Source organism: Solanum verrucosum, unplaced genomic scaffold (genome assembly GCF_900185275.1).
Source record: "Solanum verrucosum unplaced genomic scaffold, falcon-dt-bn FXZP01000106.1, whole genome shotgun sequence".
Lineage (NCBI taxonomy): Eukaryota > Viridiplantae > Streptophyta > Magnoliopsida > Solanales > Solanaceae > Solanum > Solanum verrucosum.
In genome coordinates, this window is record NW_026020130.1 from 1,513,903 (window position 1) to 1,539,251 (window position 25,349).

The 25,349-nt window shown below is 34.5% G+C and overlaps 1 protein-coding gene and 1 long non-coding RNA gene across 2 annotated transcripts in view; both read right to left on the reverse strand.

The window, feature by feature from the left end:
* Window positions 1-5,388: 5,388 nt before the first annotated feature.
* On the reverse strand, window positions 5,389-6,894 carry LOC125827283 (dolichol-phosphate mannose synthase subunit 2-like). The gene is made up of 2 exons (XM_049506600.1): window positions 6,718-6,894; window positions 5,389-5,608 (listed from the first exon to the last, which is right to left on the reverse strand). Exons 1-2 carry the CDS (start codon window positions 6,735-6,737, stop codon window positions 5,389-5,391), a joined length of 240 nt encoding a protein of 79 aa, XP_049362557.1. The 5' UTR covers window positions 6,738-6,894.
* A 1,629-nt stretch (window positions 6,895-8,523) lies between these two features.
* Window positions 8,524-25,349, reverse strand: part of LOC125827299 (uncharacterized) — a 322,911-nt gene continuing 306,085 nt past the window's right edge. The window contains exons 2-3 of the long non-coding RNA XR_007442993.1: window positions 9,663-9,725; window positions 8,524-8,603 (exon numbers count right to left, since the gene is read on the reverse strand). This is a non-coding gene — a long non-coding RNA (uncharacterized LOC125827299). The remainder of the gene's footprint in view (window positions 8,604-9,662; window positions 9,726-25,349) is intronic.

Consider the following 25,349-nt stretch of genomic DNA (forward strand, 5'->3'; position numbering starts at 1 on the left):
TCAAACACTTTCTGCAACTTTGATACTTGAACCGGTGATTTCTGGAGGATTCATCCTTAAAACTCACAAATCCTAGATGTATCAACAACATCCTGTTGATTCCCTCTTTGTTGTCCAGCTTGATTGGTCACCAATTGACTCAACATCCGAAACTCAACATTAGTGACCTCCCCTTGGGGTTGCACTTGTAGTGCATTGGGGACCCCTTGATCCTGAGGATCAACATTCCTCCTACCAAGACAACCTCGAACAGCTCTTCGTGGAGGCATGATCTAAAACATACGTGCAAGCACGAATTAGAAGGAAACTTTTATAGAGTTGAACTCTATCGCACGAAAAGAGTGAAACAAGTGAGATATTTCCTAAATGTCATACCCTCCTAATTATAGATGTGGTGTGCTTCACACCGATAATTAGGACTTTACAGACATGGCTTCATAGACACCCTAGGACTCTTGAACTCTATGCTCTGATACCAAGTTTGTCACACCCCGAGCCTAGACCCTGGACGTAACTAGAACTTGAGAACCATTGCTGGTCCATAAGTGAACCCTTGGCTTGGCTCAATACTCAGCAGAAGACTTACTCAACAATACATGAAATCAAAAGTCTCAATATAAAAGACTCAGAATATTTTTTTAAAAAAACATTTAACTGGCCAAAAGAGGCAACTAAAGTCTTGAACATTAACAATTGAAAATGAAACAGACTTCTCAAAACACTATTGTTTACAAAGCCTCTAATAACTATAAGGGAAGTCGGGAAAAGACCCACAAACTCCTAACAACACAGAAAATATATGTGGAACCTTCCGAAGCAAGGAGGCTCACCAAACCAACTTTGGAACTGCAAGTGATATCAACGGAGCGCCTATTGATGACCCTAATTACATGTATCTGCATCACGAAAGATACAAGACAAATGATGTTAGTACATGGAATGTACGAGCATGCAACGGTATCTGTAAAGCACATACATAAGCTTGAACTTGATAAAAAGGAAGACGATACTCACCTTATCTTGACTCAACTCAACTCAAGGATACTCAAACTCAAAAATACTCAACTCAGTTCAATATAAAAGCAACAATATAGATGCATTATAAAGAAAGCTTTTAACACCGTAGACAATAACTCAATGTATTTAAAATACAATAATAACTCTTTTACTTTTATTTGGGAGATTCTCTAACCGACAACCATCACTATGAGCTATGTGATGATACAACGTCTCGCCCACGCTGCCAGAACTGTCCTATACTTTGCCGGAGTATAAGGCATCCTCAACTAAGTGGATCCACTAATCTATTCCTAAAAAGCAATAAGGAATCATCTAAAAAAGTATAAGCCTTTACCCATGTTGGCATACATGGTTTATGAGGACTTTGAGTTGTCTGAACTCGTCCCATATCAATGCTCAATACTATTTCCAATAATATAACTCATTCTCATATGTTTGAAAACATTTCCTCATCCTCAAATTTTGAGATTATTACTCAGAAGGTTCTCTTAAAAAGATAGAGCTCAAAAACTCCGCATGAACTCATTCGGAAATCAAATTAAAGTTTCCTCTCATTTTAAATGTAAAACACTTACTCTTGGGAATACTTAGTTCCCTTATATTCATCTTGAAAACATGAAATCAACTCTCTTCCACCTCTTACTCAAATTCCCAAGTCTTTAAACAAGTTTAAAGAGATTGTAAAAGACTTCTCAAAATGAATTGAAAGGCTCTGTCAAACTTGACTCTTAATCTTTTCTTGAATTTGAAATCTGAATTCAGAAGTTATGATTCTTGATATATAAGATCTCTTGATGATTAATGAAGGTTTAAATAGTTAGTATTAAGAAACAAATGAAAGCTCGACTTAATGGAACAAGTGCGGAACGAGAAGATAGAAGAAAAGAAGCCTGACGCTTGTGGCGCAGGGGTGGTGTGCCACGCCAGGCCTCCCCTTACTAGGGCTTGTTTCTAGTACACTGTTGGCACCCCACGCCAGCCCTGCTAGCGCATCAGTGGCGCGCCACCTTAGCCCTTTTTTTCCAGAAAATTCTGACAAATTTTTCTTCTCGATTTTTTCCCCAATTCACCTAGAGTCGATTGGTTCTATCAAACTCTCTTAGATTCGTATGCCCAATATAAGTAAACGAAAATCTACTCAAATATCCTCAAGAATAACCCTCAAACTCAAAACCCTTGCCTCAAGAACTCATCAAAACCCTATTTACAAAGAATGAAGAACGAAACCTCAAGAAATTTATCAAGAATCTCAATACATGGATTTTCATGGATGAAATTAAATAAAGAAAATCATGATTGGCGTGAGGGTGAACGAACCCATCACTATGAAAGCTTACATACCTTGAAAGGCTCAAATCCTTGGCCAAATTCCTCAAGATCGCGAGAAATCTTGAACGCTTCAAGTTTTTCTCCATTTCCTCCTCTTGAACTTTGCCCCAACCTTCCAAATGCTTTCATACTTTAGCGTACACTGATTTTAATCATTTTTGACCCTTAATTTGGGTGGGAAAACGTGTGGACTTAGTGGGGTTAGAAAAAGACCAAAATACCCCTCCTTAGTTCGGATGAATTTCCTTAACTGGACAGGCTGAATTCAAATGGGCATATCTCCCTCATTTGAACCGGAATTAAGCAAATTTTGTGGTGTTGGAAAGATGACTCAAAGATCTTTCATTTGATATCTTATAGGACACCTAAATCATCATGTACTGAAAGTTATGGTTGTTTGAAGTTGACCCAAAACTCACAATTGAAGACTAACTTGCACAAATCTGAAATTGGCTATTTCTAATTTAGTTCTTTCTAAGACCGAGGTATTACAGGGCCCCCAAAATGTGTGGATCAAAGCGATGGCTTTAGTGGCCTAGTGGTTAAGTCGGCTCTGCTTGTGGCAAAACTCACTCCTATAGTTAAAGTTGTTTCTATGGATTATTGAACAATTTTCATGTCATTTATCAAGTAAGTTGCATTTCCTTATTTTGATGTATCTTGGTTTATCTATTTGGTTCATAAGTGTCTGTCCATACTGGAGTTGAAAGGGTGGCCTAATCTACCATCAAACTGGAAATTCTTAAAACTTAACTCAGCCTTGGAAAAGTTGGACTACCCTGGAATTTGAAGCTTTCTATCAAGTTCATCAAATCTTGAGACATTGACCATTGAATGGCTCAATTGCAAACCAAGAGTAAGTTTCTTTTAGATCTTTATTTTTGTTACTTAATGTAATTAATATAAAAAACTATAGTGAAAGATGATATATGTCAATATATTTCTGATCTTAAGTGCTTCAGGAAAAAAAGTCATAGAACTTTTCTTTTTGTTTTTATTTTAAATTGAAACCACCTTGCTGGTATGTTTCATGGAGAATGATGAAAGGTTACTAGGAGGGGAGTTGACAGCCTTACCTCTTCAAAAAAAGGGAAAGAATTGAGAAGGTGCAATCTTTTGCAAAATTTCATAGACAATGTGTAAGCAAAAATGGTGTTTCTAGGTAGGAGGATGGCTTATCTTTTGCCAAATTTATCACCTTTTTAATCTGTCTGAAATCAACTCCTTCAACCTAAAGGAGAATAACTGGTTAATATATTGGATTTTTTCCTGCAGATACAGCTGTCAAAGTACACAAATGAGGATGAACGACGGAGGAGATTGGAGACACATTTTTTTAACTGCTCATTGCCACTTTTACAGACCATCAAATTCATTAACTTTTATGGAAAACCAAGGGAAAATAATTTTGTACTACCATTGTTGAAATGCTTGCAAAACAATGCAACAGTACTAAAAAGTGTCCTTTCTAGCAAAATCACAGGAAAGTGATGTGTCTCAGAATCATGTCGTCATGGGTTCCTAAGCTTTGCAAGATCCTCCCCACAAGCTTCAGTTTTCTTTCCATGTTGATAATCTAACTCCACTCTCTTTTGTAGTGATCGCAACATACATAGCAACCTTTTACTTTCGGTTTGAAATTGGTTTGTAGTTGATTGAAAGGTCTGGATTCTACTAATCAGTATCTAAGTAGTTGTTTGTAGTTCTTCATATCGAAAGCACAATGTATTTTTTATTTGATAATCATGTAAGAAAGCTTGTTCTAAGGTTGAATGTCATTTTGCAGAAATAGTATTTCTAGATCGGTAAAGGGACAAATATACCCCTGTACTATATGAAATAGTTTAAATATACCCCTAGTTATACTTTAGGGCTAAATATACCCCTCCCGTTATACTTTCGGGCTATATATACCCTTATGACTAATAGATGACACGTGGACGACTGAGATTAAGTGAACTATTCAATTTAAAATAAATAAAATTCGGATATAACCCACCCTGCCCCATTAACTTGACCTGACCTAATATGTAAAATTAACCCACCCAATTTGTCTTTCAAAAGAAAAAACCTAATGGGTGATTGAGTTCTTGCTCTCCAGCAACTTCTGCAACTTGGAGCCTCTTCATTGCAAATTTTTTTGCTCAAAGGTATGATTTCTTTTCTTCTTCAAACTTTATAGCCTTGAGTATGATTCAAACTTTATCAGTGTCCTAAATCTGAAATTTTTATCAATGTCCTCAACCTGAAGTAAGTTCAATTATTGAGTTTAAACCTTTGTTTTATTTTTCTTATAAATTGAAGTTGTTTTGATTACACGTCATAGAAAAATTCATGTGGCTACTCGGAGTGGCACGACAACTTGTTTTCAGATAGAGCGGTGGTCCTAATAAATAATTTAGAGACTCAATTGAATGCGGCTACGATTAAAGTTGATACTTGAACATGACGTTGGATGCAATTAAGATTGAAAGAGATAACTTGAAGGAAAAAGTGGATGCAATGAACGCTTCAACCAATTTTGAAGTAAACAAATCAAGGTTATTGGAAGATAAAGTGAAGAAGATGAAGACGTTAATTATGATTTTGTGTGCTCTTGTTATTGGGTATGTTGCCTTGCGGGTGATGAAGTGATGAAGTGATGAATGAGTGAACTTGTGTAATATTAGGTGAAGTCTCCTGATTTTTTTTTTGTAATGTACAGTTGATAATCAAGCTCAACTCATGAAAATTTTCTTGATTTTCTTGTAATATTTGTCGATAATCAAGCTCAACTCATGGTAATGTTCCCATGTTATGTTGGTTATGTAATTTCAAAATTATTATTATCATTGACAAGCTAGCTGTAACACCAAGTGTTCTTTGAAAATTTTATAAAAAATTTCAACTAGGAAACTCATAGAAACTCAAGAATATAGAAAAATCTATGTGATCTATGACATGGGCTATTTAAAACGAGAAGCACTAAAAAGATATTAAGAAAAAATTATCAATTATCATGAATTCGATAAAGCAAAAAAAGGACTTGTCATTGCCTTATCATGCCTTCTTCTTCTTGGACTCGATCATGACGTATCCAATACAGATGCTCAAGAAGCAGATTAGTGCCACTGCAGCATATACAGAAATGAGAATTGTGTATTCTTGAGGTAGAAAATACTTATGCACGAAATGATCATTGTCAACAAGAGGCAGAATGATGACCCAGAAGGTATAATATGTGAAAATGGACAAACTGGTCAATGTTAAAATCAGCATACTAAACTGCCAATGCAACACAAAATAACATGAAATCATCAAATATCGTTTGGATGTCATAATATAACCTCAAAAACTTATACAACCTAAGTTCTGATGCGACATTCCCAACTTTGCAAACGCTATTTTCCCAAAAGTACTGTTTAAACAGTAGTTACATCATCAAATTAAATTGTCCACAAACTTAACAAAAGTTAACCAAACTGATATTGTCCCTTTTTTGGCTTCAACTTTGCAATTCTTTCTTGACTTTGAACTTCCAGTTGATTGGTCGTAATTACATCTTTACCTTTCCAAGTTAAGCTTTTTGGTTGTATTGGAAGATTTGTTGGATCACTTATACCATTGTGATCACTTTTGAAGCTTATTACCCTTCTCCATGTTGGTATATATTGTTGTTGTCTCATTTGAAGCGTAGTAAGAGTCTCTGAAATAATTGTAGGATGTAGACAAGGATCTTCATCATATTCATAGTCAGAGAACATGTTACTTTGATTGTTTTGTGTTTCTTGAGGGGCTGTTGGGTTGATGCTCTCTTCAGTTTGAGAAGGTTCTCCCTCATCAAATAAACCTCTTTTACGCTGCTTTTTCTTTCCCTTTCCCGTAGCAAGCATTTTTTCATTTTTTGACTGTGACAAGCAAAAAGTTAGAAAATATAAATACTCCATACAACTGTTAATTAAACTATTTAATAAAATACCTTGTCACAGCCCCTAACGTTATGATTTGGCTCTCCATAATTGCTACATGTCATTACTCTACCTTTTCTTGACACAGCCCATTCACCTTGCCTCTTAAGTGCTTCATCTTTCTGTCTAACTCTTTTAGTTCTAGGCCTGCCAGCAAGCTTGACAAACTCTGGCGGCTCCATTGCTTGAAGAGGGTTAATTTTGCAAAAAAAATCTCCCCTCACAGGTTGCAACTTATGCTGTAAGTTAGTAGAAATGCCTCCTTGTTGTGATACCAATTCATTTCAGTTAAAGGATTGATTCTTTCATGCAACAAGGCCTTAATTGTATGAAGACATGGAATTCCTTCAAGATCCCATGCCCTACAAGTGCACCTTTTAACCCTTAAATTGACTATGTGTCTGTCATCCCCCTCAGTAACCTCATATCCATTATCTCCATTACAGTCAACCCTACAAATTTGAGCTATCTTCAGATAATCATTATACAACTTCAAGCTTTTTGGACTAAATTCACTAGTCTATTTCATCACAAAATCTTCTTGTTCCCCCAATCGATTCATTACTTTAATTCTTATATCTTCCAACATCCCAATGATGGGCTTGAACCTTGCTTCTAGTATCCAAGAATTAAATGACACGGTAATGTTGTTTTCAACTGGTGGATTCTTACACATGGTATCGAAATAGGCTCTGCACCAACTTTTGGGAGGATACTCTAGCAAATCCTCTCCGACAGGTAAATCCATTTGTTTCAACTTACTTAGATGATCTTGAAAGTCTTCTTCATAAGTGCACCATGCACTCCACCAAAGTTGCTTTTTCAACACACCTTACCATGTCTTTTGCACCAATTTGCCTCAATGTGTCTCACACAATATCTACTATGTGCTTGAGGGAACACCGTCTTTATTGCATCCAGTAATCCCTACATGTTAAAGGTAAACAATTGACTATTGAAAATGCAAAAACATAACTGGAAAAAAAATGAATAGAAATGAAATTAGATAATATACCTTTTGCATGTCTGACATAAAGGTTATGCCTTCTCCATTATGGAGTTCTAGTGAATGTTGAAATAGCTCCAAAAACCAATTCCAAGTCCTTTTGGTCTCCTTATCCACAATATCTCAAGCTAAAGGATAAAAGTGTTTAATATTGTCTTGACCAACAACAACTAGTATCTGTCCTTTGGCTTTACCTCTACGAAATGTGCCATCTAATCCAATAAATGGTCTCAAACCTTCCTTAAAACCCATCTTCATTGCCTTGAAGCAAATATACATTCTAAGAAATTTTCTTTTGCATTGAGCAAGTGCTTCCTTAGATAAATTAATCACAACATCACTTCCTGGATTAGATTCCTTCAGTTCAATGGCATAATCCTCAAGTTTGTTATAACCATCAGTAAAACTACCTTCTAAAGTTTCCAAAACCATTCGTTTAGCTCTTTTGCACTTTCCTTGGCTAGCTTTTAACTTAAAGCATTGTGCAAACCAGCCCTCATTTCCTTGATCCTAAATTTTGGATTTTCTTGTAACTTTTTCTTAAAATATTGAGCTATGATAGAGTAATCAACCACAGGATTATCAAATGTTGGCCAACATGTATGATTATCATTTAGAGTCTTAATCCTCACTCCAGGAGTATGAGAATCCCCATAAATATGACATACAAATGGGCATGCCCCTTCACTACATGTAAACCTCAATTTGGACCTGTCAGTTTTAACTACGGTTAACTTTATCATCTTGCCAATGCATAAAGTCTGATGCATTGCTTCTGGTATATCCTTGAAGGACATACCCTTATATAACTCTAAATAATTATGCAAGTCCTCAGATATTTCTCTTCTTTTTTTCAGTAGCAAATTCTTCAGAATCATATTCTGAAGAATCATTCGTAGCTTCACTTTCAGTCTCACTACAATAAGTAACAATTTCAGTAACTAATGAGAAAAGTGATTCACCATATTGAACAATATTAGGAACATATACAAATAGTTCACACTCTTCTACATCAAACACATTTATTATAAAGAAATTGGACACAAGAGATAGTAGTTTCCTAATTCCAATATCTCCTTCTATTTCATAATATCTTCCACAAGGACCCTTTACAATTAACTGTTGCACACCTACAAATCCAAATCGAGTAGTGTACACATTGACGATATCAATAAAAGAAAGAAGGTCTGAATCATACCCTCTCCATAGGTTGTACGACTTCTTCTTGTACAAGACAATAGGCTCTCTAATCCATTCACCTCCATAGTTGAAATATATGTCAACATTAACCATTTTAGTGCCTGAAATATTTGGTAAAACAAAATAAGCAACATAATTTTCAAAAGAAAGAGAACAGTCGTAAAGTTAGAGGAACCGATAGGAATTAATAATGGTACAACTTTTGTCCCATAATTAACTTGTTTACATTAATTCAATCACAAACTCACTATCCAAACTTTTGCAACTTAAACTTAACAATAGACACTATTTCTATTCACTCTAAAAAGAACCACTGTTATTTCATAAATACTTGTATTAAGTTAACATATTTAGCCTCAATTTAGACACAAAAGTAGGAAGCATTTTAGTTTGGTTCAAACATCAACATGAACAATAGTTTCTGGTATAATATTGATATACCATCTGGAAAGGTCAATTTTTTATGTAAAATTAAACCATAAAAGTTCATGGCTATGTATAAAGCATTTCAACAGAGCAGACTCTAGTGTAAATACTTAATATTTAATCATCCCCACAACAGATTAAAGAACCTGACTAAAAAACAAAAAAAAATACTTTAAAATTATAGAATTAAAAATTAAAAAGGGACCCATTTCGTGATTGTAAAAGAATAGAAAACGTGAAAGATACCATATTTTATGATTGATGAAGAATAAAAAAAAATACAAAAGGGACCACATTTCATGATTGTAGAAGAATATAATATATGAAAGTGACTAACTGTTGAAGAATAAAGAAGATTAAAATTTAACATATTTTCATACACAAATAAAAATAATTTCTAAATTATTCGGGATCACAAATCAAGAGTACTCGTGCAAATAAATTTGACACCAAATCAAGACAGTAACCAACATAATATATATAAACAGATTATGTCGAATTGGAATCAATACCCAAAAACCTAGGCTATATGAAGCTTGAAGAAAGAAAAGAAACCATATCCAAAACCTTAGGCTATGAAATTTAAAGCAAGAAAAGAAATCATACCCAAAATCCTAGACTATGGAACTCCAAACAATGAAAGAAATTATACAAAAAAACAACCCTAGACTATAAAGTTTCAATCATACTCGAAATCTTAGGCTATAAAGTTTGAAGAAGAAAAGAAATCATACCTTTGAGCAAAAATTTTTGCGATGAAGAGGCTCCAAGTTGCAGACGTTGCTGGAGAGCAAGAACTCAATCGCCCATTAGGTTTTTTTGTTTGAAAGAAAAATTGGGTGGGTTAATTTTACATATTAGGTCGGGTCAAGTTATTGGGGCGGGGCAGGTTATATCCGAATTTGCTTTATTTTAAATTGAATAGTTTACTAAATCTCAGTCGTCCACGTGTCATCTGTTAGTCATAAGGGTATATTTAGCCCGAAAGTATGACGTGAGAGGTATATTTGGCCCAAAAGTATAACTAGGGGTATATTTAAACTATTTCATATAGTACAGGTGTATATTTGGCCCTTTGCCGTTTCTAGATTCATTACGCCTCAATGGGCTTGTTTCTTTCAGCATGTGTTGTTTTTTTATTGGTGGAAAATTGAGGACCTGCTACTTGAAGAGATCCTGCATTGGTAAGATCTTATAGAATTAGGACATGGGCTAGCTGTTGATTACTATATTGTGTTGGATATGATGATGAGAAATACATTACGAAAAAGCTCCGGTTTGCATGAGAACTTATATGAAGATTAGGCAAAAATTACCATCAATTGTGATACTGATGTGAGATGGTTTACTTGACAAAGTGTGCATGTGTCTATGTTAATTGCTCTGGTAAAAATGGAACTCCTTAAATGTCCTCATCAGCTGTTCCGTCAACAGATCATTCTTATCCTTTATTTCAGCTTGCAAATGTGCAATGTCCTTGTAACGGTTTATCTGCTCTCTGCTATCGTTGCCCGTACCTCATGGTAAGCCCCATGAACAGAGTGATGAACCTAACAATTATACCACTGTTCCAATTATTCAGAAGCTACTTTTACTTGAACTTGAAAGCTCTGGAACAAGCATCAGGTATTGCCTTTTTGGATCTGTCGGACTTATTTATTGCATGTCACCTGATAGAAGATTGTTTGTTCTTCATTAACTATCTAATCTCGTTTCCTGACAGGCACCAGCTAATTAGAGTAAATGCCAATGGAATGAATGAATGAATGAATGATGATAGTGGGTGGAGATGTTTGAAGATGTTCGCGTTGTAGTATTTTGTGTGGTCCTGATGCATGTCAAAGAACACTGAAAAAAATGGCCAGATATCTCTGTTTCAAAGAGACCCCATTTATTTTAATCTCAAACAAGTATGATCTGTTCGAGGAGAATATCGTTTATGTACCATTGGGCTCTTGCTCAACGATTTCAGTCCAGTGCAGACTCACCATAGTAACCAGTCACTAGCAAAACCAAGCATATTATTTTGTGACGGTGAAGTTTAAAGACCTCTATGCTTCTCTCACCGGTAGAAAGCTATATTTGTTTGGCAAGCTTGGGGAAGAGACTGTACAATTGATGTTTAGCTCTTCTCTGTTTGTTCGTCGGAGTAAAATTAGTTTAGAAACTTTAATATCATTGTTGGAGAAGTTGACCGTTGAAAATAATTGTTTGTACCAGATTCTACGAGAATTTCATTGAAAACCTTTCATTTTTTTCTCTCAAATGGAAGTTTGACTTTCTTGTTATGTATCCTAGTTTCTTGCTTAATTCTTTAGATGAAACTTGAATGGAAGGGAACCAAATTGTTCAACTCAATTATCCTTTGAGACAACATGAATGCATGACCTTCAAAATCAAGTGTCATATAGAGTGTACAACAATCTATAATAAACTGAAGAGTTTGTGATTACATGGTCACAATTGATTGTACTTGTCAGTGTCCAAGGAGTTGTTAATAGATTTTCATGTCCAACTAATATTGTATTTGAGAGTTGTTTCTTGAATCTGAAAGAGAGTACTTGGGTTCTCCCATTAAATAAAATGTGTAGCGAAACTGAATATAACTGGGGTTTGCGTTAGTGAGTGGTGGAGGAATTGGATCAGAAAAAAAAGAGGAATTTTAGGTGTAAGATATCTAATGAAATTGGTGTGATTTCTCATTTGATTTCTAAAACGTGAGGTGAGCTACTGTTACTACAAGAATATTTATTCACTAGTTCTGGAAACGTGCATTGCATGTTCCTCCCTAATCGACATTATAAAAGTTAATTTAAGTAAATATATCATAATAATGGAGCATACGTAAATTCATTGTTGGGTTCAAAGTTAAGTCCTTTTGTAGGTAAGTTTCACATAAGAATACTTCTTATGTATTGAAAAATAATTCTACAAAATAATATTTTTTTTAAAAAAAAAGAAAAGAGAGCATGACTATATTAAAAATACAGATACACTATATTTCTTGGACTAAATAAAAGGATGTGTATATAAAAAATTAAATATCAATTTTAATACCATAAAATTCAATGTAACATTTTAGTCATCTATTTACTTTTTAAAAAAAAAAAAAAAAATTATTTTTTTTACTTTTGTACCTCTATGTAATAGTTAAATAATGTACATGACTTTTTAAACCGTTTTAGATTACATATAACAGGATACAGTACAAACATGTTGTTTTAAAAATATAAATGATTATCAAAAAATGATGAAGACATAACTATATATATTTATCAAAGACTTATTTTTTTATGGGTCTAGTTGTGAAAACATTATGTGAAATTCAACATGCATACCCTCAAAATAGTTAATTATAAATATAAAATAGGATTAACTTTATTATATTTATATCCTAAAGGTAAAAGAAATGAAAAATACTAAAATATAATAACCAATATGAAGTTATATTTGAAAACTCAAAAAGATGGAGATATGAAAAAGAAAAATTCACTTACAAATTCGTATTGGAGAATTTTCATCTTGTAACTATGATAATTTACATATTTCTCAATAAAAAGAAGATGAATATGTATGAAATTTTAAATAATACAAATAATGAATCTATTAGAATTCTTACAATTACAAATTGGTAATGAAAATTTTACAAATGATGTAGACTAACCTAACATAGAAAGCAAGATGATCACATATGTGGATGAAATAAGAGAATATAAATAATGATGTTGGTGAGTGTCTTTGATAGACTCTTCATTATCCCCACTTATCTTTGAAATTAAAATTAAAGGCTATTTTTAGACTCTTCATTATCCAAATTTAGTACATGAATATAATGATTGCATTAAGATCTTGTTTGATGCATGAATTTAAATATAATTTTTACTTAATATGTAATGATCTGGTCGGTTATTTTTGGAAAGTTTCATGAATTTACAATGTTGCCCTCCTGTGATTGACCCCGAGTCTTCTATGTTTGAGTTTTGAAAAATTGGTGTTGAACTTTGAGTTAAAAAAGAGAATTCGATAAGTTTTGAGTTTGAAAGGCTAGGTTGCTAAGAAAGTGGTTTTTTGTGGTTTTTGAAATTTCAAGTATCAAAATGGAATTCCGCTGATTCCACCAGTCTCGAAATGTGAAATATTATCCGTGAGAGTTGTCGGTTTCTGATTCCAGGTCTCTTTGAGGATTTGAGGTCCTAAGTTGTGAAATTGTGGAATTTTAGCCTTTGGGTTGACTTTGGTCAACATTCGGAATGGAATTTTGAGAGTTCCATTGAATTTCGCAGATAACTTTAGGCCTAGGTGAGGTCTTGGTTATTTTTGAGAGATCCTGAGATTGTTTTAGCCTTTTAGGTGTTGAGTTAGTTTCTTGTAATTTTTACGAATGTCGGGTCAAGGAGACCTTGAATTCATATTTTAAAGGTTCCATTGAGTCCGAAACATCGAGTATTATAGATTTGCATATGTGGTTTGTATGTACGGGATTTCAAACGAACCACGAGGATCTTTTTGATGTTCTAAGAGTTGGTTGAGTTATTGGTGTCTGCAGGCTTTGCTTTTGCAAAGGCGAGTCGCTTAAGTGACCTTCGCAGAAGTGAGAGCCTCTTCGCTTAAGCGAGCTTTGCATAAGCGAAGAGAGCATTGCTTTTGCGAGTGCCACATTTTTAACAGTGTTCACTTAAGCGAAGCATTGGTCGCTTTTGCGACATTTGAGAGGGTTTTTGACGTGCAAATTTTTAGGTTTAATCCCCATTTCACCATTGTATAAATTTCACATTTTCATTCCATTAATTCAAAAATTGTAAAGTTAATATAATTGCGTTATTAAAATAAAATAAATAATAAGCTTATAAATAGTACCGAAGTAACTATAGATTCCAAACACATCCTACAAAATAATGTGTCTTTCATGTTTGATGCATCATCACTCTCATCACCTTATGTAGGTCACTTTCTAATTTCTTTATCTAAATTTATTTGAATACGTAGAGTTATAACATATAATGGAATAACAAGTAAAAATTTTGTGATAGTTGAAGTAGAATGAAGAGGTGGTGATGGAAAATCGCAAAATAAAAGGAAGAAATATAAAAGTGGAAAGAAATAAAAAGAAAAAGGATAGAGAAAGAAAAATCTAGAAGTAGTAATTAAATAATAAACATAAAAAGGTAAGAAAATATAGAATATTAAGTTACATTACTTTTGTAACACACAATGATTTATGAACATGAATTGATGTATGAATTGTAGTAAACTAACGACAAGCATTAAAAAATACTAGTTATATACGAAAAGCAAACCCAAATATGAGCCAGGGATTCTCCACATCCTAAATCTCGTCGATGATTGCAACGTCGGCCACTGGCCAGTCTACTCCTTCCACTGGCCCGGGATCTCTCACTATTACTGATAATTCTTTTCCCCCTCTAAGTAACTCTAAAGACAACTTCATCAAACCCTTTGTTGAATCCTATTTTGCTTAATGTGATGCCTATTGAGAATAGAGGCGAAGATGCAAATATTGTTTTAGATAAATTGTAACACCTCGGTTTTGGCAGTGTGGCGAGACGTTGTATCATCACATAGCTCATAGTGATGGTAATAGACTAGTGTCATCACGTCCATTTTCAGATGGTGACACACTTACATTCCAATTGCGGGGTGTAGTTGAACGTTATCAAGGTGATATTATTCACGGATTCTAGTGATGGCAGTGACAACAACTTAGTGATGGAAAGTGGTTGAGAGATTCGTTGTATGTTGGTATGAAAAAAATAATAATTAAATATTCATATATTTAAGAAAAGAAATATATTAAAAATATATACATTTATGAAAAAAAAAATATTAATTTTTTTTTAATATTTGATTTTAGTTTCATCTCAAAGAGAATGAAATACACTCATTTTGTCTTAATAGCATTTAGGAGGTAATAATTTCAGTTTTAGACTATTGAGAGTTGGTAATTAGGTAATAGGTTGGGGGGCTTTTGACTATTTTCTTAAAGTTAATCAACTTTGTTTTGTAATACAAAATTTACTCAACTATGATAATTGTCATAGAAAATCACTGAACTTTGTTTTTAATAGAAAAATTACTCTGAACTATTGTCATTTCATCTAAAAAGCCACTCAATTCAAACGATCGATATTTCCAGTAAATATTATTGACATGACTTTTTTTTCATAAGCTAATTTTTAAAAAATAAAAATCTATTTATTCTAATCAACCATTATACTGTCCCTTTTAAAATTTAACTTAACTGGAATGAATCACTTCTTATTTTTTTTAAAATAAATTGTTTAAAAGGTTATTTCCACGTAAGCAATGTTTTTTAATTTGTCAGAGTCCCTCCACTCTAATTTATGTGATATTATTTTAGTTGACATAGTGTTTCAAAAATAAAGAAACACTTTTAAAACTTCGATCTAAAACAAGTTATAATATTTGTGTGACCATAAATCATCTTACTCAGAATAGCCACACTTTTCAAAATGAACTAAACAAGAAAGGTGGTTAGAAGTATATTTCATGCCAATGCTTAAGTTTTGTTTTATGTTTTCTACCACGTTTTTTTAGAATAAGAGTCTATTTGGATACACTTGTAATTTGGCCGGGTAAGCCAAAAGGCATAAATTAGTTTTTCTTTTTAATTAAACGATATTCATATAGACATAAATTAGAAATTCTAACTAATGATTTATTTATTTTATTTAAAAACAAATTATTCATTTTTTTATATTTATTTTTACGCAAATACTATAAAAATAGGTAAAAGCTCCATTTTAACTCAAACCTGGCGGCTGGCACTGGAAAAACAGATCGTTTCCCTTTTGACTTACCTTAAACAAAGAAATCATGTTTCTTTTGGTGGCATATAGCAAAAACTTTCATAAAGGATATTTAAATTATATATATATATATATATATATATATATATATATATACACTATCTTAAAAAGCATGAACTCCTAACTTGAATGTTGAATTACTAAAATCCCCCCCTAACTTAAAACACTCATCTACATATCTATTTGAATAGAAATATTCTTTTGAAAGGTTGTGATTTTTTGGATAAGTTGTGACTTTTTTCCAGGGTTGTGACTTTTCTGATAAATTGTGACTTTTCAGTTGAGTTGTGACTTTTCCGATGAGTTATGACTTTTCCAAAGGGTTGTGACTTTCAGATGACTTGTGACTTTTCCAAAGAGTTTGAATTATTCGATAGGTTTTGACTTTTTCAAAGTATTGTCACTTTTCCAAAGGGTCATGACTTTTCAAATAAGGCACAATAAGTACTTATTCATACTTCTCTTTTTAGCTATAAATAGAGGGATTTCCTCTCATTTTCAACTACAAAAAATTTCTAATAATCTTCTTCTTCTTGCAATTTAAAATTTATCGTGCGATTTATTGTCGTTGAGTCAGTTTGAAGATCAGTGGAATGTGAGGTACCACTATTTTGATAAAGTAAATCATTATATCCTAACACGGTATATTCCAAAACCTTGAGTACTTGAGGAAATTATATTTGGTGATACAATAATTGTTTTTTCCCCTTAATTTATATAGTAGTATGTAATGTTCCAATATATGATAAACAGTGGCTTCCACCAACAATTCGCGTATCGTATAGAGCTTTTTCCTATCGTTTCCGCATAGACTTGCTTCACACCTGTGTCAAAATCCAGTTGAGTTGGATCCAAAAATTTCGTCAAGGGTGTTCAAACTTTAAAAGAGATGATAATTTTATTTTAGTGGAGTGGTGCACAAAATATTTTTTTTTACTGAAGAGTGGGTGCACCCAAATTTAAAAACTAAATTTCATATTACTAAATAACTAAATCATACTAATTTTTTTTTATATTTAAGGAAACTTAAAATTATAAAACTATTAATGGGATAAATCAAAACTTATGGAGAAAGCTCAACAAAAATAATTTTAGCTACTAGTTGAATATACTCCCTCTAGTTCATATTAAATGAATTGTTGAGACTTTTTTCATGATCCAAAATAAATAAATGTTTCAAAGTTCAAGAGAATTGTTGAAACTTTAATTTTATCTTTAAAAATAATATTTTTAGAGTGTGTTATACCTAATAATTCACTTAATATATATCGAAAAAATAAAGAAAATAATAAAATCTTAGTTATTAGGTTAATCAAAATTTAAGGTTAATTATTAGGTTAATCAAAATTTAATGCTAGAAACGTAAAGAAGATATAGGGGTGGTTATTTCTGTTTTAAAAAATATTTTGTTAAAAAACGCAGCTAATGAGGATCGAACCACCAACCTCAAAGACCTAAATTAGCACGGTAAAAATATTGTGTGAAAAGAAACACACCTAGTGAGGATCAACCCGCGAACCTCAAAGAACTAAACTAGCACACTTACCGCTAGACTACCAATCTGTGTTGTGTATAAGGGTGTTCAATTTATTAAATATCAAGCTATTAGACAATATTTTACGTATATACACAATATAATTTTTCGATGAATGGTGTTCGGCTGACCAACTTACTAAGTTGTAGCTCCGCCCCTGATGATAACGTGCAAGTAGTCTAAATTCATTTGTTTTTGTTAACAATTTCTCCTGCGATGCAAATATATGCTTCTGAATATGTTTTTAAAATTAATGAACTTTTCATGAGTCTAAAAATTGTCATGAGTCATTTTGTTGATGCTCAATACATAAAAATGATTTTATTTACAATGATATTTATGTGATTGAGATTGTTAGGAAGTTTGCTTCAAAATAGTTACTACTCTTTCATTTCACTTATTACTTTTTTTTAAAAAAAAATTTATGTAGTTTAATCGAAGAAGAGTTCATATGATCTATAATGACGCCGGGTTGAAGAGTGTATTAGTTTAACTTTTATTATTTATATAATTGTTATTTTTTGTGAGATAAATATTTTTATTATATGTCAATATTTATATAAATAGATTGACACGAGAAGCTTTAAAGTGCAAAGTTGGATTATAATTTTACCTCTACACTAAATTAAAATATAATTAACTATCTAGATAAACAATAAAATTAATTAGAAGTCCTATTTATTTAAGTAAATGTAAAACTAATAATAAATCAAGGAACCAATGGTTGAAGCTCGGTGATGCAAACACTGCTTATTTCTTTACACAAATGAAGAACAGGGTGAGTCAAAATACAATTAATAGTCTGATAACAGCAGAAGGAAGTATAACCCAATCACAAGAAGAAATAGAGAGAGAAGTGTGTACATTCTACAAAGAGTTACTTGGGAAGGCTGCTCAAAGGATACCTAGTGTTAACATTGATACAATGAGGCATGGTTGTAACACCTCGCTAATTGAAAGAACTACAAAAAAAACTAGAATTAGAAAGAAACAGTTTTTGGAAATAATCAAATTTTGAAAGTTTGACAAAGTTAAGCTAAGTATGAGTTTTGGGCTACAAGATACCATAGGTAAGATATTTGAATTATCTTTCCAACGCCACCGAGTTTGATCAATTTCGTGTTCGTATGAGTGAGATATCTCCATTTGAAGTCGGGCTGTCTAGATAAGAAAAGTCAAAACCGGATTTTACGAGGGTATTATGGTCTTTTCCATACCCAATTAATTTATTTTGTTTTTAGAAGTTTAATTGGGGTCTAAACTGAGTTAGTTCAGTTTACGCATTTACCAAATCACGCTAGGGTTTTGGAGAAAGAACTCAAGAGGGGAAAGGAGAAGAAAAGTTCAAGATTCATCATGTTGTTGCGATTTTGGTTGTGGATTTTGCCAAGGATTCAATCCTACGAGGTATGTGAGTTCACATAGCGTTGGGTTCGTTCACCCACATGCCAAAAATATTTATTTCAGTGTAATTTTCGTCCTAATAGATTGAGGATTTGATGTTCTTGAGTTGTGTTCTTGAATTACTTTCATTCTTGAACTTGGATGGGATTGATGAGTTTCTTGAGATAGTTTTATCGATTTTAAGAGTTGTTTTGAGTTAGAATCTTGTGAGCATATATTGGGTATCTGAATCTAAAGAGGAATTAAGATAAAGAATCGAATTTAGGCGAATTGGGGTGAGAAAACGAAGAAGGAAAAAGTCGGACAGATTTCGGCACGCAAGTCTGCGTCGCGGACTTGCTCCTCCAATGCACAAAAATCACCTCCGCGTCACGGAGAGGACGTGGACTCCTCTGTTTCAAAAATTAATTTTGCGATCAAATATTTAAATGCATCTCCGCATCGCGGAGTTGCTTCCAGATAGTGATTTCTTGATCGTTTCTCATGTTTAACTATCTAAGAGCACTCCTAAACATCACAAGATCTTTCCTATCACAAGTCATAACCTTGAATTCATAATTCAAATTCAAGGTAGAGTTAAGAATCAAATCTTGAGAATTATTCTAGTCATTTTAAGAAGTCTTTTACAAACCTTTTAAATTTGTTTTAAGACTTAAGCATTGAGTTGAGTAAGAGTTAGAGTAAAGTTCATTTCTTCAAAAGATAATACGGGAACTAAGTATTCCCAAGAGTTAGAATGTTTTCACATTTAAACAAGAAAGAAAACACTGATTTCCAAGAGAGCTTTTAAGCTAGTTTTTAAGTAATAATCTCAAACCACAAAAAGAGTTATGTTTTTAAACATATGAGTTGAGCATATTTTGGGAGTAGTATTGAGCACCGATTTGGGGACGAGTTCATAAAAAACTCAAGTCTCCATAAACCATGTAGCCATCGTGGGTAGAAAGGGTCATACTTTTTAGATGATTCCTTAATGCTTTTTAGCATAGACTAGTGGATCCACTTAGTTGAGGTATTCTATCTCCTGGCAAGTTATAAGACAGTTTTGGCAACGTAGGCGAGACACTGTATGATCACATAACTCATAGTGATGTTTGTCGATTAGAGAAACTCCCACAGAAGTATATTTCTTTATTATACATATATATGTTGAGTTGTTATTGTATTTTTCAATACATTGAGTTGATACCTATTGTTTAAATGTTTTATATAAATTGCATCTTTAATGTTGTTTATTTATGCATTGAGTTAAGTATCCATGAGTTGAGTAAAGTTGAGGTAAGTGTTTCTTTCAGAATTCAGTTCAAGCTTATGTCATGTTTAGTTTTCCCCTCGTATGCTCATACATTCAATGTACTGATGCCATTTGGCCTGCATCATTTTATGATGCAGATACATGTAATCAAGATCAACATCCAGTGCCTCGTTGATCCAGTCGAGCACTCAGAGTCAATTGGTGAGCCTCTTTGCTTTTCGGAGGATCCCTTTGGTTATGTTTTGTTTTATTGCTTTGTGTAATTCAGTTGTTAGGATGATCGGGGGTCTTGTCCCGATATCCCTATTAGTATTTAGAGGTTTCATAGATAGATAACTATAGTTCTTTAGTCTTGCATTTCAATTGTTAGTTTCCACTTTGGCTTAGTTGAATGTTATTCCTAAACATTCTCAGTTTATCTATTCAGACAGTTTATTTAAGAGTGTATTTAAGTACATTTCTATTGAGTAAATCTTCCGCTGAGAGTCTAGTCAGGTTAAGGGTTCGCTTGGGGCCATCAATGGTTCTCGAGTGCCAGTCCCACCCAGGGTGTAAGCTCGGGCATGACAAACTTGGTATCCGAGCATAGAGTTCAAGAGTCCTAGGGAGTCTATGAAGTCATGTCTGTAGAGTCCTAATTATCGGTGTGAAGCGTGCCACATCTATAATTAGGATACTGCAACATTTAGGAATTTCCTTCACTTCTTTCATACTCATTTCATGCGATAGAGTTCATCTCTATAAAGTCTTTTTCTAACTCGTGCTTGTGCGTGTCTTTTAGTTGATCATGCCTCCACGAAGAGTTGTCTGAGTTCGTCCTTCTAGGAGGAATGTCGATTAACACGGGGTACCTAATGCTCCTGAAGTGCAATCCCAATGAGAGGTCACCAATGCTGAATTTCGAGAAGTCATCCGAATACTGAGTCAAGTTGTGACCAACCAAGTTGGACAAATAGGGGTTCGACAGGATGTAGCTGATACGTCTAGGATCCGAGAGTTTCTAAGGATGAATTCTCCAAGATTCACTGGTTCAAGCATCACTGAGGATCCGAAAAACTTTGTTGAGGAGCTTCAGAAGGTTTTTGAGATTATGCATGTCATCGATGCTGAGAGAGTCGAGCTAGCTACATACCAACTAAAGGGTGTCACTAGAATCTGGTTCGATCAATGGAAGAAGGGTAGAGCTTAGGGTGCACCGAATGTGAGTTGGGCTATTTTTGAGGATAAATTGTTGGGGCGTTACTTTCCCTGAGAACTGAGATAAGCAAAGGTACGAGAATTCCTTACCCTGAAGCAGGAATATGAGTGTTTATGAGTACCGTCTGAAGTTCACCCAACTTTTCTGTTATGCCCCGAGATGGTTGCGGATATGAGGAGTAAGATGAGTCTGTTTGTTGCTGGGTTGTCTCGTCTGTCGAGTAATAACGCTAAGGCTACGATGCTAATATGTGATATGGACATAGCGAGGCTGATGATTCATGTGCAGCAGGTTGAGGAGGATAAGCTGAGGGATATAGAACAGTTCAGAAACAAAAAGGCTAAGACATCTGGGAATGAGTCCGGGAAGCAGAAAAGTAATGTCAACCGGGCATCCTTCCAACAAAAGCGAAAGGGACCTAGACGTGCACAGTCTCAAGGTAATGTGTCACAAAGAGGTAACTGGGCTCCTTCATTTCCTAAGTGTGGTATAAATCACCTCGGAGCGTGTCGTGATGGCACCATTGGTTGTTTCAAGTGTGGTCAAGATGGTCACTTCATCGAAGAGTGTCCAAAGAACGGGCAGAGTAGTGGAAATAGGTGAAATAGAGCCCAATATTCTTCAGTTGCTCTACCAGACAGGGTTGCACCTAGAGGAGCTACTTTAGGGACTGTTGGAAGAGCAAATTCCCTGTATGCTATCACTAGTCGCCAAGAGCAAGAGAATTCGCCGGATGTTATCATTGGTATGATCAAAGTCTTTATTTATGATGTTTATTCTTTGCTACACCTAGGAGCGAGTTTATCTTTTGTGACCCCATATGTTGAGATTAATTTTGATGTTCTTTCTGAGCAACTTCTTGAGCCCTTCAGTGTTTCTACGCCTGTTGGTGAGTCTACTCTAGCTGAGAGAGTCTATCGTGCGTGTACCATTTCCGTCAATAACAAGAGTATCATGGCTGACTTAGTTGAGTTTGATATGGTAGATTTTGATGTCATTCTAGGTATGGACTGGATTTATGCCTATTATGCCTCAATCGATTGTAGAACTCGAGTTGTTAAGTTTCAGTTTCCAAATGAGCCAGTTTTTGAGTGGAGGAGTAGTTCAGTAGTGCCTAAGGGTCGTTTTATTTCGTACCTTAAGGTGAGAAATTTAGTTTCCAAGGGTTGTGTCTATCACTTAGTCCGAGTTAATGACTCTAGTGTTGAGACACCTCCTATTCAGTCAGTTTCAGTTGTTAGTGAGTTTCCAGAAGTATTTCCAAACGATCTTCCCGAAATTCCTCCTAAGAGAGAAATAGACTTCAGTATAGATATTATTCTTGATACTCGTCCTATCTCTATTCTGCCATATAGAATGGCACCAGTAGAGTTGAAAGATTTAAAAGAGCAATTGAAAGATCTCCTTGAGAAGGGTTTTATTCGACCAAGTGTCTCACCTTAGGGCGCTCCGGTCTTATTTGTGAGAAAGAATGATGGTTCCCTTAGAATGTGTATAGATTACCATCATTTGAACTAGGTTACCACCATCAAAAATAAGTATCCTCTTTCGAGAATTGATGATCTTTTCGATCAGCTTCACGGTGCCACTTATTTTTCGAAAATAGATCTGAGATCTAGCTACCATCAGTTGAGAGTAAGAGAAAGTGATATTTCTAAGATTACTTTCAGGACCCGTTATAATCATTATGAGATACTAGTTATGTCCGTTGGTTTGACCAATCCTACTGCAGCATTCATGGACATTATGAACAAAGTATTCAAGGCTTATTTAGATATGTTTGTTATTGTATTCATTAATGACATTCTAATATATTTAAGGAATGGGGAAGATCATGCTAGTCTCAAAGATAAGGAATTATATGCTAAATTTTCCAAGTGTGAATTTTGGCTTGAGTCTGTGGGATTTTTAGGCCATATTATTTTCGGTGATGGTATTCGAGTTGACACTCAAAAGATAGAGGCAATGCATAACTTGTCAAGACCTATGTCTCCAACTGATATTAGGAGTTTCTTGGGGTTGGCTGGATATTATAGAATATTTATCGAGGGATTTTTATCTATTTCATCTCTTTTGACTAAGTTGACCTACAAAACAGTTAAGTTTCAATGGTCGGAAGCTTATGAGAAAAGCTTTAAGGAATTGAAAAAAAGGTTGACTATTGCTCCAGTATTGACCTTACCAGAGGGTACGCAAGGCTTTGTTGTTTATTGTGATGCGTCCAGAGTTGGTTTGGGTTGTGTGTTAATGCAGAATGACAAAGTTATAGCTTATGCCTCCAGACAGCTTAAGGTTCACTAGAGAAATTACCCAACCTATGATCTAGAGTTATATGTCGTAGTTTTTACTTTGAAAATATGGCGTCATTATCTTTATGGTGTTCATGTAGATGTGTTCAGATCCTTCAGTATGTGTTTAGTCAGAAAGAGCTTAATCTCTGACAAAGAAGGTGGTTAGAGTTACTCAAGGATTATGATATAAGTATTCTTTATCACCCAGGTAAGGCTAATGTCGTTGCTAATGCTTTGAGTAGATTGTCTATGGGTAGCACTGCTCATTTTGAGGAAGACAAGAAAGAGTTAGCAAAAGATGTGCATCGACTTGCACGATTAGGGGTTCGTTTAATGGATTCCAATGAAGGAGGAGTGGTGGTGATGAATGGGGTTGAATCATCATTAGTGTCTAAAGTGAAACAGAAACAAGACCAAGATCCTATTTTGCTTGAATTGAAGGCAAATGTTCATAAGCAAAGAGTAATGGATTTTGAACAAGGGGGAGATGGTGTATTGAGGTATCAAGGTAGATTGTGTGTGCCAAAGGTTGATGAACTTCAAGAGAGGATCCTGGAGGAAGCTCATAGCTCCAAATATTCTATCCATCCGGGTTCCACAAAGATGTATCGTGATTTGAGAGAGGTTTATTGGTGGAGTAGTATGAAGAAGGGATTTGTAGAATTTGTTGTTAAGTGTCCGAAATGCCAGCAAGTTAAAGTAGAGCACCAGAGGCCCGGTGGTATGGCTCAGAATATAGAGATTCCAGAATGGAAATGGGAGATGATTAACATAGACTTTATTATAGGCTTGCCACGGTCTCGTAGGCAACATGACTATATTTGGGTAATTGTAGATCGAATGACTAAATCAACCCACTTTTTGTCGATAAAGACCACTCATTCAGCAGAGGATTATGCCAAATTATATATTCAGGAAATAGTAAGACTTCATGGAGTCCCAGTGTCTATTATTTCAGATAGAGGTGCACAATTTACTGCACAATTTTGGAAGTCATTTCAGAAAGGGTTGGGTTCAAAGGTGAACTTGAGTACTGTTTTTCATACTCAGACAAATTGTAACACCCTGTATGCTAGAACTACCAAAAATGCAGATTTCAGAAGTTGCAGGTGCAACCCACGGTTGCCACCCACGGACTGTAGGGTGACCCACGGTCCATTTTGGTTGTCCGTGGTTCATCACCTGCAACCCTCCCCAGAAAAATCTAGAAAAATATCCTAAGGCATGACCCACAACCAGACCCACAAATCGTAGGTCAGGCCACGGACTGTGGTCCTGGTCTGTGGATAGAGGACCAAGAATCTAGTCCTAGAACCCCATCGACGATTGACCAGCACGGACAGTGGGTCAGTTCACGGACCATCAGTCAGTTCCGTCGGTGGTACCGACAATTTTTAAGTCAGGGGTCGTTTGGTCTTTTCTATATGCGTTAGACCCCTAAACTATATCGTTTAACCCCTAAACTTTGTGGTTTAGGACAGTTCTAGCCTCGTAACTTAATTAGAATCAACCCTAAGCAAATCATTCGCCAAAATTTAGAAAACTTTGAACAGAATAGGGAGAAAGTCGAACAACCCTAGTTCAAGAACGCAACCAGTCTTCATTAGTTCCAGCCCTGAAATCAAAAGATTTATCCGTGGAATTCGTCACCAGGTATGTGCGATTTCACTAGTGGGTTGCTTTCACGCATTAGGTCCCCAAAATTCAAACATATTCTTGATTCCCTTCACATTATCTAGACCTAAGGTTTCTAGAATTTCAGTAGATTATTATTAATTAGTTACTTTAAAGTTCCCAATCAGATTATCATGATTTTAGTATTGTTTTGCATTGATTCTTTCATAAACTCAGAACCCTAGCTATGTAGTTCTTTTAGTTCGTGAATTACACA